Source organism: Hemicordylus capensis, chromosome 2, assembly GCF_027244095.1.
Source record: "Hemicordylus capensis ecotype Gifberg chromosome 2, rHemCap1.1.pri, whole genome shotgun sequence".
NCBI classification, from domain to species: Eukaryota; Metazoa; Chordata; class Lepidosauria; order Squamata; family Cordylidae; genus Hemicordylus; species Hemicordylus capensis.
In genome coordinates this window covers 24,206,806-24,227,442 of record NC_069658.1, presented here as the reverse complement: position 1 = coordinate 24,227,442, position 20,637 = coordinate 24,206,806, and the positions used below count along the sequence as shown (strand labels likewise).

The 20,637-nt window shown below is 45.5% G+C and overlaps 1 protein-coding gene and 1 long non-coding RNA gene across 5 annotated transcripts in view; one reads left to right on the top strand and one right to left on the bottom strand.

Annotated features, from left to right (window-relative positions):
* The window catches only part of ADAMTS12 (ADAM metallopeptidase with thrombospondin type 1 motif 12), a 247,679-nt gene that overhangs the window by 143,489 nt on the left and 83,553 nt on the right, over positions 1-20,637 (top strand). The window contains exons 5-8 of the mRNA XM_053297498.1: positions 5,021-5,104; positions 8,312-8,436; positions 15,413-15,562; positions 19,296-19,439. Coding sequence (XP_053153473.1) covers positions 5,021-5,104; positions 8,312-8,436; positions 15,413-15,562; positions 19,296-19,439 — 503 coding nt within the window. The remainder of the gene's footprint in view (positions 1-5,020; positions 5,105-8,311; positions 8,437-15,412; positions 15,563-19,295; positions 19,440-20,637) is intronic.
* The window catches only part of LOC128345492 (uncharacterized), a 51,158-nt gene that overhangs the window by 5,349 nt on the left and 25,172 nt on the right, over positions 1-20,637 (bottom strand). For 3 of the 4 annotated variants that reach the window (XR_008316488.1, XR_008316489.1, XR_008316487.1), the window contains one exon: positions 19,279-19,434. The exons of the other annotated variant lie outside the window; for it this stretch is intronic. This is a non-coding gene — a long non-coding RNA (uncharacterized LOC128345492). Of the gene's footprint in view, positions 1-19,278; positions 19,435-20,637 lie in introns of those variants that run through there. 4 annotated transcript variants of the gene reach the window in all.

Here is a 20,637-nt window from a genome sequence, read left to right as displayed (position 1 = left end):
GGTGGAGACATGGGTGGTGGTGGAGACATTGTAGGCAGGGGCTCCTCCAAACCTTCCTCTGGCATCCTGAAGAATTTGGCATGGAGGCCACATGATTTGTGTGATGGTGATGCAAATGGCCTCTGTGCAAGCACGGAGGTCACAAAAATGGTCTCCACGCATGCACAGAGGCCAGAACTGGGTTGCTGCCTAGCAGGCAGCTTGGTAAAGGAGGAGGAGTGCGCTTGGGACTGCACCAGGGAGGGCAAGTAGCGGATAGTGGTGGCTAGTGCCACCATGCTGGCTGGGTAAGGAGCTTTTTACCTCTCTCATTGCCCCCACGTGGCTGCCATCTATTGTTTTGAACCGGTTCACCTGATCCAGGCCCGGTTCGATCATGGACTGAACTGCTCCTGATTCAGTCCATGGTCGAACTTCTGAACCAGCCCCGGTTTGAGCTGAACCTGTTCATAACGAACCATTCATGTACACCCCTAGTCATGCTTTTCCTGGACCATTCCAATTCAGGTAGGAGTGAACAGACTCCTCCCACCAGAGGAATTTCACTTGTCTTATAAATAAGCAATTCCATCATACTGTAAGTGATGTAACAATCAGAGCAGAGACAAAAGTCAATTTTTGTGTTACAACTAAGAGAAAATTGTAGTTTCCTCCAAAACGAGGCTTTGGAATGTGCACCCTGATGAAATAAGAGCCTCCCCTTCTCTGACAGCTTTTACAAAGACTCTAAAAACACATTTGTTCATCCAAGCTTTTAACTAGATTTGTTGAGTTGTGAATTTGTTTTAAACTGATATTAATGTTTTAATAGCTGTTTTAATTATTTTGTATTTGTTGTAAACTGCCCAGAGATGCGACTTTGGGGAGATGTACAAATATACTAAACAAACAAACAGTATTTAGTTTTACAAAGTATCATGAAATATTATAACAAAATGCAAAATTATGACATTATTTCTTGAACTCCATTTAAAAAAATTAATCTATTACAAGTTTAGTTGTATATATGGTTGATAGTTTAGGATAATTATTGTATTACAGTTGCATTTCAACAGAACAGAACTATAAATAGTTATTTTTGTAATTATTGACATTACAAGCCCAGAAAAATAATAGCAGAACGTTTATTCATATGGCTGCACTGCCTTCTGCAGCACCTCATCACATTGAGCTCAGAATGCACTGCAAACCTTGAATGAATTGAATGCAGACAGAAATTCCAAAAAAGTAGATTTATCTGAGAAGAAACCTATGAATATTTCCTGATAAATGCTGCTTAGCTGCAAAAGATCTGTCAGGCTGTAACTCTTGTGCATCCAACATGATTTCCCACCTCCCAAACACATCACGTGTCCCTCTCACATTTGTATTTTCATAAATCCTTGCTTTTACCTTTTTATAGCCCCAGGCACCTTATCGTCATTCTCCTTAGAGCTTAACCCACAATTCCTTTCAAAGTGATTTCAATGAAATTTGAAGGTTCACGGGGAGAGAAACAAAACAGCAGACATTTAAGGGAAGGGTGAGAAATTTGGGGGATTCCTCTAAATTCCTGAGTAAGGCAGGTTCCTTCTGTGTGGTGGTGGTGGCAACAGCAGGTGTCCTTTTTCTTTTTCAGTTTATGTCGTGTTTTGCAGGTGGGAGCAGAATAGCGATGGAAGTGCTTCCTGGTGGGTGGCTGGCTCCATCTAGCTGCCATTTTTGTTCCTGGAATGCCCCTGGAAATATGCTACAGCATAGCATAATTCCCAGAGCAGTCTTCCTGGTGGCTGGCTGGAGCTAGCTGCTAGAAAGCATTTCCAGTGCTGCCACAGTCACCATCCACAGAGATGCAACATTTTTTTTGAAGGATACTCACCACCACCACCACTAAGTAACAGTAAGGTGCCCTGATGAAACCAAGAACCCCATGCCCTCACCTGCAAATACACCAAAGGCTTGAGAATGGGGCCTATTCACTGCCTGAAATCGGGGTCTGGTCACAACAGAGCATCATTCCAAGGGGGCTTCTGTAAAAATGGCAGCTGCCAGTGGACTGAGAAATTTCTCAGGGTTCTTTGAGAAAATTCTAAAATCCTGTCATTGCTTCTCTCTCCCCACCCTTGGCCGCAGTTTCACCGGCTGAGAATTTGATGGAGAAACTGGTTGGGGAGCTTCAGATCAGTCCCACCCTCCCAGTGTGACCACAGGTTTTGTATGATAATCTTGTAAACCGCCCAAAGATGTGAGTTTGGGGCAGTATAAAAATATGTTAAATAAAATAATTAATAAATAAATAATCTGCATATGGTGGTATGGTGAAGTGAGTCCATTTTGTTAGTGTACCCACCCCAAATTTATGTATTTATTTTATTTATTGTTCAATTTTTATACCGCCTTTCATAAAGCATCCCAAGACAGTTTACAAAAGTTAAAATACAATACAATTCCTTTAAAATAACATATAAAACCTTAAAATCAGTTAAACAATAAAAACCATTAAACACACACACAGATCCCATAAAAAAGACAACGGAAAGAGGAGAGCTGAGAGACATGGCAGCCCTAAGAGATAAAAAGCCTGAACAAATAAAAAGGTCTTTATTTGTTTTTTTTAAAGTAGCCACAGATGTCAAAGTACGGACATTCACTAGGAGAGCATACCAAAGCCTGGGGGCAACAACAGAGAATGCCCTGACCCATGTGCACTGATGACCTTGTTGGGCAGGCAGCAATCTTATTTGCATTAAGAGGATAAGAAGAGACCTGCTGGGTCAGACCAGAGGTGCTTCTAGTCGAGCATCTTGTTCTCCACACTGGCCCCACATGCAGGGCTTGAAGGCAAGAGTGCTTTCCTGCCGCTGCTTCCAAATCACTTTTATTCACAGCCATACTGCCTTTGAACATGGATGTCCCATATAGCCATCATGGCTAATAGCCACTGAAGGATCTCACACCCTCCATGAATTTGGCTAATCCCTCTCTAAAGCCATTTAAATTAGTGACCCTTGTCACATATTGTGGCAGTGAATACTATACAGCAGGGCTACAAAACTTTGACCCTCCTGCAGATGTTGGACTACAATTCTCATCATCCCTGACTATTGGACACTGTGGCTGGGGATGATGGGAATTATAGCCCTACAACAGGAGGACTGAAGTTGCCATAAACTAATTATGTGTTGGGTAAAGAAGTACTTGATTTTGTCTGTCCTATTGCCAAGCAATGTCTTTGGACAGCCCTGCATTCTAGTATTATGAGGGAAAGTTCTTCCTCTATACCATAATTTTATAAGTTTTTGTCATTGAGACTGTGCTTGCAGGAAAAGAGAGTTGCTGGAAAATGGTATCTTCCATTGTGCTTTATTTTGACCTCACTGCAGCTACCAGAATGGAATGATCTAGGTCATCTCCATTCTGTCCCCCACCCCCACCTCATGTTTACCAGAAGAGTCATCTGGATTGCTACAGTTAGTGACTTGGATCATGCTCGAAAACTATAGATGTGAATTGGAACAGGACACGCATTTTCTTATTATTATCACCTCAGCATGTGTATACCGCAGGAAGAGGCCTGTGTAAAACTCATGTGGATCAGTGCCGCCATGTGCTGAATTCAGCTTGGCTCAATTTTTGCGGCACACCCAAGCAAATGCATGCAAATGCTTGAGTGTGTGTTTCGATCTAGAGTTGTTCAGTACCAAGAGGTGATGGAGACTGAATTCAGCACGCAGGTAAAGTGCTCAGTCCTTTCACCACATGTGAAGTAGCTGTACCACTTCGACTTTTTTCTCATAGCCATCCTATGCTGAAGTGATTGTGAGGATAGACCTGGTGTGAACTTCACTCTTGACATATCAGCCATTCACAGGACTGGTCTCCACTCTGAGAACATAGCACTCAGTCTTACCACATCAGTTGACTTGTCAACCAGCCCTGAAAAGGGGAGATATGCATACAAGCCCGAGAACCTTTCAGCAGGAATGTTCTTCACCCCATGGTTGTCTGAGGGGAAATGGAAAGCTGCAGATGGGATAAACAAAACAACTGCCTTCTCAAGGTTTCCCTCCCTTTGACCAGGCCTGATCCAAGCCCCAGAGCACCTGAGTTGCTGTGGGGTTCAGAGCCACGCACCAGTAGATCGCACCAATAGATCGCACCAATAGATCACTCCTTGATCTCCCGGCTTCCCCACTCTTGCACAGTGCAGCGCATGCCACACACCTATTCCTCCTGCCCAATCTTCCACCCTGCTGGTTCTTTCTCCCCCCCACATGATTGCCAGTCTCCCTCTCCACCCCCAATTCTTACCAGGTGGTTGGAGGAATTGGAGGAATTCCTCTTACCTGGTGGTGAGATGAGTAGCACCGCTACTCCTCCTGATCCCACCCCACTTTTTGAGGGGCAGAGGCTGAGGAACAGAGAAGCAGGAAATGGTTAAAAGAACTTCCTGCCACACTGCTCTTCCTTTTGCCTTTTGAAAAGCAGGGCAGATCAAGCAGATAGGAGGTAGCAGGGTGAGGGCAGCAGTGGCAGTGATGGGTGCAGTTGACCTGTCCAGCACCAGTTGAGGCTGGGGGAGGTTTTAGTCAGGTGAGGTGGCTGGAGGCAGTGGGCTGCTGGAGGCAACTGCCACCTCTGCCAATCTGCCACCAGAGGCAGTTGCCTCACCCAGCCTCATTCGTGGGACAGCCATGAATTTGGCTCAGTTCTCATGCACAGCAACTGATGAAACCAAAGTACTTGTCATTGCATTTGCTCATGTTTGGCTTCCACACACTTGCCTTTTCCATTCCCCCGCTCTCTTTGCTGGTTTATTACCCTTGCCTCTCCCTTTCCTTCACTCCCTCTGTTGCCTCCCTTCCCTTGTCTAAATTTAGATTGTAAGTGCCTCAGGGCAAGAGCCTTTCTGTCGTTTAAGTTACTCTATAAAATCCCAGGTGTTCTGATGGCGCTATAGAAATAAATAATCATCTACATTGTTTGAAAAATATTGCCGCAGCTGGATCAATTTCCTTCATATTATTTGGCTCTGGTCCAGGTGGCGGGGTTGTTCCACGATCCGAGCATTGGAAATGCAATCCATATTGTGCTGGTTCGTCTTATTCTTCTCGAGGAAGAGGAGGTAAGTTTGTAGAATTACTTTTGTCATATTATTTGGTTATACTATTTAGTAGATTTTGGAGAAGGAGGAAATAAAAAGGACCAGAGAGTATCTAGCCCATGTAAACATGTGTATATTATGAATTGGTACAACTATTTGGTAGAAAACATATATCTTTTAAAATTCCCCTAATAATAAAATGTAGGGACATGAAAAGGGAGCATTCCATGACTGGAACTCCAGGTGCCTTTTTCTTTTAAAAAAAGCACACATGTGGGGCAGGAGGGAGCATAATTTGGATAGCAGAGCCCTTGGGGTTTCCTGGCAGCCAAATAGCACTTTCTGAGGGAGAAAAGAACAGGAAAAAATGCCCCCCCCACTGCCTTCTGTGCACGTTCAACTGCTCAGCATCACTGACTGAATGCCAAAGCAGCATTTTGTGAGGAAGTTGCCCCTGTTCCACCCACTAACACTGCGGATTTAGGGAAAACATTTGTTTCAAGGGAGAACACAAAAGCTATTCAGACTATTTGGTCTTTATTTTTGGAAGCATTTGAAAATTAATTATGCTATTTATATCATAGTAAGCTCACTTTCCTTTTACAGCTTTTAAACTTTGATTCCCTCCCCATTCTCCCCATTTATTTTGATGTGGGTCTGCCTTGTCTTGTCTGCTTCTTTCCATGCTTGAACGCAGTAGGCGTAATAGGCCTGTGACCGATCACAGGCCCATATTAGGGCCTACCCTATGGCAATGATGACGGCAAAGAAATCCTACTTTTCCGCCACCATCGCGTCTGCTCAATGTCATCCAGCGGAGCTTTTTCGAGTGGTTTGGGGCCTCCTAGGTGAGGACCCCAAAGACCATCAAACAGAACCCTTGGCAGCCCACTGTGACCGATTAGCTTTACATTTTGCAGATAAAATCACTCATATCTGTTCTGACTTGGATGCCAAGATTTTTGCGGCTCCGGAACTGAATGTTGCCAATGCACCGTCTAGTCTTGTTATATTGGATGGTTTTCAGACTGTGTTGCTTGAGGAGGTGGACAGGCTGCTTGGAAGGTTGAGGCCTGCCACGTGTGTCCTCGACCCTTGCCCTTCTTCATGGTTGGTGAAGGCTTGTAGGGAGGGACTGGGTCCATGGGTGGTGGGGGTGGTGAATGCCTCTCTAGAGCAGGGGGTGGTCCCCCCTTGCCTGAAGGAGGCAGTCATTAGACCCTTCCTTTAAAAGCCCTCATTGGACCCAGATGACTTAAATAACTTTGGACCAGTTTCAAACCTCCCCTTCTTGGTCAAGGTGTTGGACAGCATTGTGGCATCTCAGCTCCAGGCAGCCCTGGATGAATCTAATTACTTAGATCCTTTCCAGTCTGGCTTTCGACCTGGATATGGGACTGAAACTGCCTTGGCCACCCTGGTGGATGACCCAGGCCAGTAGATACATAGTGGGAGTGTGACTCTCTTAATCCTCCTGGACCTCTCAGCTGCATCAACCATGGTATCCTTCACGGATGTCTCTCTGTGTTGGGACTCAGGAGCACGGTTATATGGTGGCTCTGCTCCTTCCTAGAGGGTCGTACTCAGAAGGTGGTGCTAGGGGGTGCTTTCTCCAACCCTTGGCCTTTGGCCTATGGGGTGTAGCAAGGATCTATTCTGTCCCTCATGCTGTTTAACATTTACATGAAGCCCCTGGGAGAGGTCATCCGTAGGTGTGGGCTGCAATGCCATCAATATTCTGATGACACCCAGCTCTACCTATCTTTTAAGTCAGCAGACACCAGGGAGGCAGTGGATGCTCTGAACTGGGGCTTGGGGGCCATTCTAGACTGGATGGGGGCAAACAAGCTGAAACTTAATCCAGATAAGACAGAAATGCTCCAGGTTGGTAGAACTAATCATCCAAGTAATGAGGTAAATCTGGTCTTGGACGGGCTCACGCTCCCTCTGAAAGACAAAGTCTGCAGCTTGGGAGTGCTTCTGGACCCAACGCTATCCTTGGAGGCGTAGGTGGTGGCTGTGTGCAGAAGCGCCTTTTACCAACTATGGCTGGTACACCAGGTGTGACCCTACTTGGATAAGTTGGACCTGACCTCAGTCACTCATGCGTTGGTAACATTCAGATTGTACTACTGCCATATGTTCTACATGGGGCTGCCCTTGAAGACTGTTCGGAAGCTTCAGCTTGTTCAGAATGCTGCCGCAAGGACCCATGGGTGCAAGTCGCTTCACAAGTATTACACCCTTCAGCTTCATTGGCTACTGGTCCTCTTCTGGGCTAGATTCAAGGTGCTGGTATTGACCTCTAAAGCCCTACACGGCTTGGGGCCAGGGCCCTCTGCTCATCATCTCAAGCCCTGATCATGGCCCTGCCACTAACAGAGATCTGGTTGGTGGAGACTAGAGACAGGGCCTTTTGGGTTGTTGCCCCTCAGCTTTGGAACCTCCCTCAGCCCTCCCTGTAGAGTTTCCCCATGCTCCCTCCCTCAGTGTTCTTAAAAAACATCTTAAAACACACCATTTTAAGGAGGTTTTTTAATGGTCCATTCCCCCCCCCCCCGTTATATCTGGTAGGTTCTTTAGCTTTTAAAATAACCTTTAATTTGAACCTAATAATGATTGTGGTTTTCAATCTGACAACTTTTTTGTTTAATTTAGTTACTTTTATTGTATCTTGTATCTATCTTGTTGTTTTGAGCCACCCCAAGCAGTAGTGCACTGGAGGGGCGGGGTATAAATATTTTAAATAAATAAATAATAAATAAATAAATAATAAGGTTTTGTTTTGCAGAGTTAATAGGGGCAGATTCACTTTGTCAATTGGTAGAGAGGATTGGAATATGAAGTAAGGCTAGCATTGTTTGCCTTTAGTAAAAGTTAAATTGTTTCGAAAATGGAATATATTTAAATAATAATAACTATTGAGAAAATGTTTTAGCTTAGCTTGAAAAAAACATTTTAATTATTTATTCCTTAGTTATGTGAAGGCTTCTCAATAGACTGTTAAGTTTTGTTTTGTTTTTTATAGTTGTCTGCAGTAATTACAAAGTTTTATCTTAACTTTCAAAACTCAGTGAGCGGATCTTAATGATGTCTCTTGCTTCAAGCAAAAACAGTATTAGTTACAACTAAATGACTTCCATAAGCTCAATAATTAATGCTGACACTGTGAAGATTCTGGCAGTGTAATACAACATTTATAATGATATTTTCTTTTCCTCTCTTCAGCAAGGACTGAAAATAGTTCACCATGCAGATAAGACACTAGCCAGTTTTTGTAAATGGCAAAAGAGTATCAATCCCAAAACGGATGCCAACCCATTGCACCATGATGTGGCTGTGCTTCTGACCAGGTATGGATATGAGGCCAGGAAGTTCATATCAGATTTCAGTAAAGGAGGAGCTCAAAGAGATGAGGACAGGATTTTCAGCATGTTTTAAAAGACTTGCATTTTGCAACTGCAAAGAAATGTGTATTTTAAGAACCTGTGTTATAGTTTTTACTCTTCAAAATAAGATGTTATCAAGACAGATAAAACAGTCAGCATTTATTTGTTTATTTTAAAAAGTAAATCAATTTCTGCCTTTGGCATGCATATTTACAACATATGCCCATTTAATTATCAATGAGTACAGGCCAATCTCGTTAATCACAGACCCGGTATCCATGGTTTCACATATCCATGGCCGGGTAATTGCCCCCCCCCCCCCTTGCGAAAAAATCCAGCAATTAAAGGCTTGCATATCTGCGGGTTGGGGATGGGCAAAAATGACCTCCAAGGTCATTTCCACATGCCGTTTTGAGGAAATGAGCCATTTTGTGGCTCATTTGTGTGTGTGTGAGAGAGAGAAATGCAATTGCTCATGGAGAAAAACCATGATTTTGGACTTGGAAGGGGCATTGCTTGGTAGCTGGAGACTCACAGAGCGCAATAGGGCACTCCCCTCCCCCGATTTCCCCCACTTTCAGTTCCTTTTGTCCCTTTTCCGCTGCCCTAGGAACCTAACCCCCCTCCCAGTTCCCATTGCCCTAATGCCCCATTACCCGCAGTTTCGCTATCCGCGCCCTCCCCGCTCCTGTGGAACCCTGTGGATACTGGGTTTCTCCTGTATGTATCCAGAATGGCCATCAATAGTTTCATCTGTGGGAGCTAAGAAGTGGACTTCTGATCTCTCTTCGTTTTTGAATGAGATACCCACCAGAGCTTGGAGAAGATGCCATTGCTCCAGCTGAGGGGAGGGGAGCAACCATGTGTATATGTGAGGTACAGCAGTTGGCAACTTATCTTGCCAGTGTTGAAAGAACTCCACGGGCTGCATGTCTATTTCTGTGCCCCATTCAAGGGGGGAAAGCACTGTATGTTTTGGGACCGGGATACCTAAAGGGTTCATGTCTTGATGCTCCCCTCCAGGGGCTTCTGCCTTTGGGACTGAAGCAGGTGACTATCATGGAGAGAACTTTTTCAGCTGCAGCATTCCACTTTGGAAGCTTGCTCCCTGGGGAGCCTTGCCTGCCGCCTTTTCCACTTTTTTGTAGGTCCAAGACCTCCGTGTCCTTCCAGGCCTTTTAACTTCTCATTTATAGCTAAAGGTCATCCTAGAAATGGGTTTTAGCTGCTGTGATTGGCTGACAAGATGCGTAGCAGTATGGTGCTGCTGTGCACAGCGTCAGGGCTGTTGTGCAAGGCAGCCCCGATGCTGTGGACAACAAGTAGCTGTGCAATGAGCGCTACTGTAGTTACTCTTGGTGCTTCAAATGGGAGTAGCTGTGGATCATGCCACAAGTGCATCATCTCAGCCACTGACTTTTAGATGATGATGTTTCTCTAGGAGAGGAGAGCTGGTCTTGTGGTAGCAAGCATGATGTCCCCTTAGCTAAGCAGGGTCCACCCCAGTTGCAGGGCCGGATTAAGCTAGTGTGGGGCCTGTAGCATATGTTATAAAGGGGCCCTAAATTTTTTTAAAAGCCCATAAATATTAAAACATAAATTATTTCCTTGCATAGTAAAGTGATTCACTTTTTTCATTTGCTATATTTTGGAGTATGGGAGACCAAACCACAAACTCACACATATTACAAAAGTGAATATTTATATACCATTTTCCAATCAAAATTTTCAAAGTGGTTTACATAGAAAAATAAAAAGTGGATAGATGATTCTCTGTCTCCAAATGGCTCACAATCTAAAAAGAAAAATGTGGTAGGCACCAACAACAGCTACTGGACAGATGCTGTGCTGGGTCTTCTCTTAAAAGGCACATTTAGCAGAAAAGGGATATTTTATCTAACATGGACCAAATAAAACAGGTAAAGTTTTAACTTTAATTTCCAGTTGGAAGCTGGGCGTGTGGGGCCCTCAAAAACATGAGGCCTGTAGCAAATGCTACATTTGCTACTACGTTAATCCGCCTCTGCCCAGTTGCATATGAATGGGAGACTTGATGTGTGAGCACTGTGAGATATTCATCTCAGGGATGGAGCCACTCTGGGAAGAGCAGAAAGTTGCAAGTTCCCTCCCTGGCATCTCCAGGATGGGGCTGAGAGAGATTCCTGCCTGCAACCTTGGAGAAGCCGCTGCCTGTCTGGGTAGACAATACTGAGCTAAATAGACCAATGGTCTGACTCAGTATATGGCAGCTTCCTATTCCTGTGTTGCTTGATGACTTAATTGCTGGCATTTAATAATACTGTGGTTTTTAAATTGCATTTATTTATTTATTGCATTTGTATCTTGCCCTTTGTCCTAGGACCCCAGGATGGTGAACAACAAAATGTAAAACAATCATTAAAAAACTACCAAATCAGGCGGCAGCAGCAGCAGCAGCAGCAGCTATAAAACCTACCTAGGGCAGCCAGAAGTCATCTGTTGACTAACCAAAAGCCTGAATAACAGGAACATAGGAAGCTGCCTCCTTCTGAGGCAGACCATTGGTCCATCTAGCACAGCATTGTCTACCCAAACTAGCAGCAGGTTCTCCAAGGTTACAGGCACTAATCTCTCTCAGCCCTGTCCGGAAATGACAGGGAGGGAACTTGGAACCTTCTGCATGCAAGCATGGAGATGCTCTTCCCAGAGCGGCCCCAGGGAATATCTTACAATGCTCACACATGTAGTCTCCCATTCAAATGTGTGCCTGCTTAGAAACGGGGACAATTTATGCTTGCTAACACAAGACCATTTCTCCTCTCCTAAATAAAAAGGGCATGATGGTTTTTCTGTATTGGTGTTTACACTGCCCCAGTATCCCCGAATGAAGGGGAGAATAGAACTGTGTAAAATAATAGACAAATTCACAGCATCACAATCAGGGCAGAAGGAGTGCCAAACCAGGTGCACTCTTGACTGGCAGTCATGTGAACTCCAAACAACAAAGGAAACTTAGCGGTCATGGGATAAGGGGACAAGTACATGTGTGGATTGCTAACTGGTTGAAAGACAGGAAACAGAGGGTAGGGATAAATGGAGAGTTTTCACAATGGAGAGAAGTAAGAAGTGGGGTCCCCCAGGGATCTGTACTGGGACCGGTGCTTTTTAATTTATTCATAAATGATCTAGAAGCAGGGGTAAGCAGCGATGTGGCCAAATTTGCAGATGATACTAAACTCTTCCAGGTAGTGAAATCCAAAACGGATTGTGAGGAGCTCCAAAAGGATCTCTCCAAACTGGGTGAGTGGGCGACAAAGTGGCAAATGTGGTTCAATATTGGCAAGTGTAAAGTGATGCACATTGGGACAAAGAACCCCAACTTCAAGTATATGCTGTTGAGATCTGAGCTGTCGATGACTGACCAGGAGAGGGATCTTGGGGTCATGGTAGACAGCTCGTTGAAAGTGTCGGCTCAATGTGCGGCAGCTGTGAAAAAGGCCAATTCCATGCTAGGGATCATTAAGAAGGGGATTGAAAATAAAATGGCTAATATTATAATGCCCTTATACAAATCTATGGTGTGAGCACACTTGGAGTACTGTGTACAGTTCTGGTCACCAAATCTAAAAAAGGACATTGTAGAACTGGAAAAGGTGCAGAAGAGGGCAACCAAGATGATCAGGGGCCTAGAGCACCTTTCTTATGAGGCAAGACTACAACACCTGGGGCTATTTAGTTTAGAAAAAAGACGACTGCGGGGAGACATGATAGAGGTCTATAAAATCATGCATGGTGTGGAGAAAGTGGATAGAGAGAAATTCTTCTCCCTCTCCCATAACACTAGAACCAGGGGTCATCCCATGAAATTGATTGCAGGGAAATCTAGGACCAACAAACATAAGTACTTTTTTTACACAACACATAATCCACTTGTGGAATTCTCTGCCACAAGATGTAGTGACAACCAACAACCTGGAGGGCTTTAAGAAAGGTTTGGATAACTTCATGGAGGAGAGGTCTATCAATGGCTACTAATCGGAGGGCTGTGGGCCACCTCCAGCCTCAAAGGCAGGATGCCTCTGAGTACCAGATGCAGGGGAATAACAGCAGGAGAGAGGGCATGCCCTCAACTCCTTCCTGTGGCTTCCAGTGGCATCTGGTGGGCCACTGTGTGAAACAGGATGCTGGACTAGATGGGCCTTGGGCCTGATCCAGCAGGACTGTTCTTATGTTCTTAACAAGGTAGGAAGTGGGGAGAGTGATTGTGTAGGAGACAAGAGCTGGGTCAGATGAGCACGCCCTACCGGTATTCTCTCCCCAGCATTTTACCAAGGGTGGATGATAAGCTGTCGGATCCAACTCCCACACAATCATTCTCCCTGCTTCCTGCTGACCATGGAAATCATGCTGACAACACAAATGACGCCTGCACATGCGCGGATGCTGTATGCATGCTGGTGCCATGTGGGGCTTCTTGGGATGTGCACTGCCCCAGCAGGAAGCTGCATGAGGCAGCAGAGAGCAGGTAAGGGTCTGTTCTTCTCTTTCTTAAAGCTCCCAGGCCCTGCTCCCAAAATGTGCTCGAACCGCAGTTCATGTACATCTTTACTGGGAGCACTCCTAGCTCTCTGTCCCTGGCGGGATGCTTCTCTTGCCCTGATTATGGTCATGTGAATGAACCTAATTAATAAATAACATAACATCATGATGTAATATTGATAACCGAAGGTCAGCCAGAGGAGGAAAAGCAAATACACTAACCGCGCTGATACTTTCATTTAGTCCCATCCTCACTTATCCTAACAAATGATTCATATAGCAAGTTACTCGTAATGATTTTCACACTGGTCTTATTCACACATAACATGAAAACGGAGGTGATGGGGCCTCCGGTTTCAGTTTCTGTACGTCCAAATGCAGGCAACCACAGTTTCGCCTCAACATGGGCTTGCGGTTTCCCACCCTGGACTCAGATTTGTACCTTCAGTTTGTAGTGAGTTTCACTGCCTTTACCTCCAGCTCTGAGGTGCCAGCATTACATCTGAATGAGGCACCACAGTCTTGCTGCCCAGCAAGTGGAACTGAGTTCCTCCCTCGCTCCGGCTGCTATGGGCTGCCGGGGTGGTCCTTCAACCAAGAAGGAAGACAAGGCAGCCAGTCTGCCCTCCTTTCTGCAGGCTTGCTGACTGTAAAGAGGGAGTTCTCTGTCACGTCCAAATTCGGGCGGGGGGAGTGGAACCGTGGGTCCCGCGGTTCTGAGTTACATGAGAATGTGGCCACTGAATCACACTCATAAGCATTTCATGAGTCAAGGTTAAACAACATGGAACACAGACATTTTTGGAAAGGCCTTTGAAAATGTGTTCTGCCAACTGCTTCCCAAACAGAACAAACACAAGAGCAAATATTTTTGGTCCCTATTGTTACAGTCTGCTTGCTACAAAAATCACAGGGCTTTATTGCTTGTGACTTTTTCCAACAACAGTGCTTGTTACAATAATTGCCGCTTTTGAATACTGTCATAATGATCAGGAATCTGTGACTCAGTTTGTTTTTCTCAATGGTGCCATGTGCTACTGGCTTATTTCTAATTCAGGGCATTATGATTCAGCATCTGAACACAATTTATGGTAAAAAGCAGTTGACAGGATAAAAAGAAAGATCTAGCTAACCCACATACTAAACTAGTGGCTGGAACAAAAGACATACAGAAAGATAAGGAGGATGTTTATTTAAAAGAACAGTGACTGACATCCTGACTAACAAAGTATACAGATAAGGAGGGACTGTTGGGGCTGCATGGGTAACCCTCACACAACTTTCCCAGGCAGTGGTGCTCCTACCCCTGGACTTTGGGGCTGAAGTCCAGGGTCCCCACAAATCCTCTTTAGTCTGTCCTGGGTGGTGTGGTTGCCACTGGCCCACACTGCGCCGGCCGGCTGAGTGTGATTGTGACCTGTGCCGGGTGCTCTAGAGACAGAAGGTGGGCAGGTAAAGAAATATGTGGGATGGGAATATGTTAAGTTACGTGTTGAAATGTTTCTGTTAATAAATATTTGCATAATTATACCCATTTTATATTCTTACATTCTTATGAGTTCAGTTGCTGTTTGTGCCCTCAAGAACCCAGGTGTTATAAATACTGTGTGTGCCACGGTGTGTGGGTGGGTGTAGGGCGGTGATGTTTATCTTGCAAGGGGGTGGGTGGGGGCGGCTCCAGCAAGCGAGGATGGGCCTCCAAAAGCCTTTATGCCCAGGCTCCAAAACCACCTAGGTGCACCTCTGCTCCCAAGCTCCTACGTTGTGCAAGATCCCTTAGAAATTAGAATCCAGAGCACTCCTCCTGCTCAGAAGGGCTCAGAAATCCCTGCTTTCAGATTTAAAATAAAAATAAAAATCGGCACTTCACAATTTTCAATCAAGTTTCAACATTCAAGTGTATCTTGGAAATCAGCATATGTGCAACTCCAGATAGGTTTGATCCGTGAGGAACAAAGGGGTCTTCAGCAGAGCTTTCTGAGTTTGGAAGAGCACTTTTTGCTGAACATACAGATTCATCTTAATACAATATTTGAGTTCTGGATGTATACGATGGAACTTGTGATCCAATTTGGACATCTGCTGAATGACAACAGGCTCTGTGTGCTGGATGAGTCGCGTAGGTGCTTCTCCCTTCCTCCAAGTACATGAAGTAACTTGTGGTGTGAGCTCTCCAGGTGGAGGCCTATAGAAGTCCACACCCAATGTTCAGTTCAAATAAGTCTTCCTGCCTGCCCCTAAAAAAGAGGGGAAGGCCACACAAATTGGACTTTTACCATCCAGGCCTCTGCATGGAATGGCCATATTATATAAAATGTGCCCAGTTCACCACTTTGCTTCACCTAACTGGGGAAGCACCTGAGCTTTGGCTATGTTAATGTTAAAAGCTCTTATAACCTCCGGTCTTTTATTATGTCCACAGAAAAGACATTTGCGCTGGCATGAATCGTCCATGTGAAACGCTAGGTTTGTCCCATCTCTCTGGAATGTGCCAACCTCATCGGAGCTGTAATATCAACGAAGACTCTGGCCTACCTTTGGCATTCACAATTGCACATGAACTCGGACACAGGTATGATTGAATGAAAGTGTAATTCAGCAGTAGAACACATGCTTTGCATGGAGAAGGTCCCAGATTCAATCCCTGGCATCTCCCAGTATGGCTGGAAATGGAAATAACTAAACTATGGTACCTCCTCCAAGGTGGCAGTCTGAGATAGGGGAAAGGAGGCATGGTGATACTCAGGAGTCTGGCTACATATACAGACATGTTGCTCAGATGAAAGAACCAAGCCCAAAGAAACAAGTATGGAGAGTAGGGATGTGCAAAAAATTTCGGGCACAGAACGATCTGTGCCCAAAACGAACAATTTCGGGTGATTCGGGGCCGAACTGAATCACCCCCGATGTCCCCCGATATTTTTCGGGCACGAGCCAAATCACCCGAATTTCGGACCCGAAAAATTCGGGTGATTCGGTTCATGGTTGATTTTTGGTGAATTTTTGAAGTTTTAGTGACTTTGGGGCAGTTCGGGGGCATAGCATTGGATCTGGGCAAAAGGAGTGGGGTGGGGTGGTAGTGCCTAATGGGTGGAGGCTACCACCCCAATTTCAGGGGGATTGGGCAGAGGGCTGGTTTTTTGGGAATATTTGAAGTTTGGGTGTCTTTGGGGCAGATTGGGGGCAGAAAGTGGATCGGCCCCAAAGGAGTGGGGTGGGCTGGTAGATAGTGCCTAATGGGTGGAGGCTACCACCCATCCCCAGTTTAAGAGTGATTGGGCAGAGGGGTGAATTTTGGTGAATTTATTTTTATGAGGTTTGTCTTCATAAGGTGAAGTGTGCTAAATTGATTACTTCCTCATATTATTCATAGTAATAGAGAGTGTGAAAAAGTGAAAGTGGGGTCATGAGAGTTGTTTAATTGAAAAAAATCTCATTTGCTATGATAGAATGAGAATTCACACCTAAGAAAAAAACTTCTCCCCCTTATGAAGGACCCCCCAAATCTGAAGCCAGCCCTGATCAGCATGTTATTTTTGTAATTTGCAAAACATTTGCCTTCTTTTCTCCACACTGTTGACTCTGTTAACAATGATGGATAATTGCCTGCAGTGTTCTGCATACACATTTTTCTTTCTAACATTCCCATAAGGATTCAAATAAGAATAAAAAATAGCATTTCATTAATTGTGTTCACTCCCAGCCATATTTTGTCCCTCTCCCAGCTTCAAGCAGAGTCAATATTTGTTCTCGCCTCTAAAGCACTGATTACGGATGTTTTTCACAAAATCAAAAGTGGCTGTATTGGTCCATTAGAAGAAAAATCCACATTCCAAAGTAGGGTAATGCTTTTTATTAGGACCAGCCAAAAAGTAACAAAGAATTGGAAAGTGAGTTATCAAGTCCTACAGAACCCCTCATCAGGCTAACTAGTAAGCTAAAGGACAGGAGGAGGTTGTATGTTGGAGATACCCCAACAATCTGTAGTGTGTAGACTCTAAAGATGGAGTTTAGAGGCTTTTATGGAGACTTGGATGATCCTCTGAAAGGTGTGAGACAGTTTAAATATATACACACACAAGACAACTTGAAATGCCCATTCAACCATGACGCTCACTGGGTGACTCTGCTAGTCAATTATAGGGATGTGCCCAAAACGTTTCGGAGGCCATTGTAAAGGCCTCCGGAACGTTTCAGCGCTGGGGCGGGATTCGGTGCTTTGACACTGGCGGGGGTAGCACTTTAAGGGCGGGGGAGAGTGTACTCACCCCCCCCCCCGCTGCATTTCCCCCACCAGCGCTCTTCAAAGTCCAAGCCCCTCAGGGCGGCAGCGTTCCTCCCTGCCGCCCTGTTCCCCCCATTGGCCGGAAGTGGCCGAAAGTTGCCATAGCACGTGCGCCCATCGTGCGCGCACGCACCCGCCCATCTGCCATGCGCGCGCGCACGACGGGCACACGTGCGCTCGCAACTTTTGGCCACTTTGGGCCGACAGGGGGAACAGGGCAGCAGAGAGGAACGTTGCCGCCCTGAGGAGCTTGGACTTTGAAGAGCGCCGGCGGGGGAAACGCAGCGGGGGGGTGAGTACACTCTCCCCTGCCCTTAAAGTGCTACCCCCGCCAGTGCCGAAGAGTCTTCGGGCACATCCCTAGTCAATTACTCTCTCAGCCTAACCTACCTCACAGGGTTATTGTGGAGATAAATAATAACCATGTACACTGCTCTGGGCTCCTTGAAGGAACAGCAGGATAGAAAAGTAGAAAGCAATAAAATAAATTCCATACATATGCAGTTCATTATTTCAGTACATCTCATATGTGGCAGTTTCGTAATTAGTAACTGAGCAAGCTGTTTGAGGAAGTGGTAGTGATCCAATTCCAGAGATTCCTGGAGGAGACTGATTATTTAGGTTCTTTCCCATTCTTCAGGCCTGGCTTTGGTACAGAAACAGTCTTGGTTGCTCTGGTGGATGAAGTTCTTGCTCTGTGCCAAGAACTGGACAAGGGAGTGTGTCCCTCCCGATTCTTCTGGGTCTGTCAACGGCAGGGGCAGAGCCACCACTGCACGGGGGTGGGGTGGGGGTTCAAAGAACCCGGGCCACTAGACTCAGGGGATGTACCTGGCACCCCAGCCACGCACCTGCATCTGACATCAGATGTGCATGGGGCATGGTCACATCTGCAAACGCGGCCTTGCGGCCCCATTTACAGATGTGACCACACACCCTGTGCATCTGACTCCAGATGCAGGCACCTCTGATGTCAGATTGCAGGGGGCGTGGCTTGGGTGGTGAGGGGCATTCTCCCTAGGTACCATTGACCACAGTATCATTCTGGACCAACTGCAGGGATGGGACTAGGGGGCACTAACTGTATGCACTGGTTCTATTCCTTTCTGTCAAGAAGGTTCCAGAAGGTAGTGCTGGGAGACTTCTGCTCAGCAACATGGACTTTGGCTTATGTTCTCCTGCTGGGTACTATTTCATCCCCCATGCTTTAAAAAATCTACATGATACCAATGGGAAAGGTTGCCTGCGAGGTTTGGGATGGGATGTCACAAATATGCTAATAAAGCAGATAAATAAAGTGTACTGGGATCTATGAAAACACACCGAACAAAAAACAAAAAAAGCTCCACCCACCAAACTGAACACACACAACAACTTAGTCCAATACATCTATTGTGGAAAATATATGCAATCTTTAACAAGACAACGCCATGATAAATGATATTGGAGAAACAATTGTATAACATTGGAGAAATAATAAAGTCCAGTCGACGATGTGGAGAATGGTAGAATGCATAAGTAAAGTCCACACAACGGTGACCCGGTAACCTCCATTTCGAAATACAATTTTCAAGTGGAAGTTTGTCCTGGTGAAATAACACTGGTCTGTTTACTTCAATGTCCACACTTTTCTCTCTTATTATCTTAAGAACAAACTTCCACATGAAAAAGATATTTTGAAACAGAGGTCACTGTCATCAGTCTCTTTATGCGTACACAAAACATGTTCTACCACTGAGCTATGACCCCTCCCCTGGACTAAGGGGACTAAGATTTTCAGCATGCAGCTGGGTTTAGAAATGTCACCTAAAAATTCTGGCATTTCATCTCTCTATTCATCATTTGGGATGCATTGCTATGAACCTTCACCAAGGCCAATCAGATAATAGATTTACGTTACCTGATAACCCAAAGCAATCCCCTGCACATATTCTATCATGCTTGGCTTATTTAGAGATAAGATGTTCTATCTTTGTAAGCTTTCCTGATTTAAACTTGTACCCGGTTATTTACCTCCTAGTTTTGGTATCCAGCATGATGGAAAGGAGAATGACTGTGAGCCAGTAGGAAGACGCCCGTACATCATGTCCCGGCAACTACAGTATGACCCCACTCCGCTCACCTGGTCACGATGCAGCAAGGAATACATCACACGTTTCCTAGAGTGAGTGCATATGGCAATTCTGCAATAGGTATAATGGAACACATTAAAACAATTTATTATCCCCATTTCAGCTGCGGAGCCAGCCAAATGGCAGCCTGGATCCGGGCCTACTTGGTGGCCCCCTCCACATATGTGCATGCGTGTGATGTCACATGCATAGGGGCATGGCTCGGGCTTCAGAGGAGCCCAGAGTGAACTCCCCCCTCCCGCCTGGGCTACCGAGAGCCCGAGCAAATTCTCTGTTGGTTATATCAGGCAACGCCGGGTACCCGATAGGAGAAAGGGGGAAATGTCCTATCAGGCACCCAGCGCTGCCTGAAATGACGAGCTGAGAACTCGCTCAGGCTCTTGGCAGTCTGGGCCATGCCCCCTTTGCATGTGTCACAGGCAATGGGACATGGCCTGGGTTGCCGAGGGCCTGAGCAAGCTCTCAGCTCTTCATTTCAGGCAGCGCTGGCAGTCCAATGGGACATTTCCCCCTTTCTCTCCCTCCAGAGAGGGAGAGAAAGGGAAAAAATGTCCTATCAGGCAGTCGGCGCTGCCTGAAATAACCGATGGAGAGTTCGCCCAGGCTCTCGGCAGCCCGGGCATGGGAGGGGGGAGTTCGCTCTGGGCTCCTCTGGAGCCCAAGCCACAGGGCTTCGGCAGCCCTTTTCATTGGTGGCCCGGGTTCTTTGAACCCATTGGCACAATGGTGGCTACGCCCCTGCCTCACTTCCTTTGAAGACCTTTTAGCTCATTTGACTTGGATACTTAGGCATAACTAATGATTAATGAGCAAGCACAATGGATAATGGGAGCTAAATTATATTCTGCATTTGGTATTCCGCAGATTCAGTTATATACTTTTTATATTTGTGCTCTTCTCAAGTGCAGCACAGAGAGCCCTGAATCTTATTTATGATGAATGAATCTTATTAAACTTGAGAGTATTCTAAGAAAAAGACTGAAATATACAATTGCCTCTGAAAAAGAGTGAGAGACTGAAACATGTCAGGCTTTTTTTTGGGGGGGGGGATAATTTAAAATCAGGTTCTTAGCATCTTGAGTATGTCCTTTCTTTTTTCAGCATATATTGGTGTTAATTCTCCACCCATACCTTTTCTTTGCCTTTGCTTAACTGCAAGGAGCAACAATCTGGATCCGGACCACAGTGCAGGGAGAAGGCAGTTAACTGTTTTCCCCTATACTATTTTCC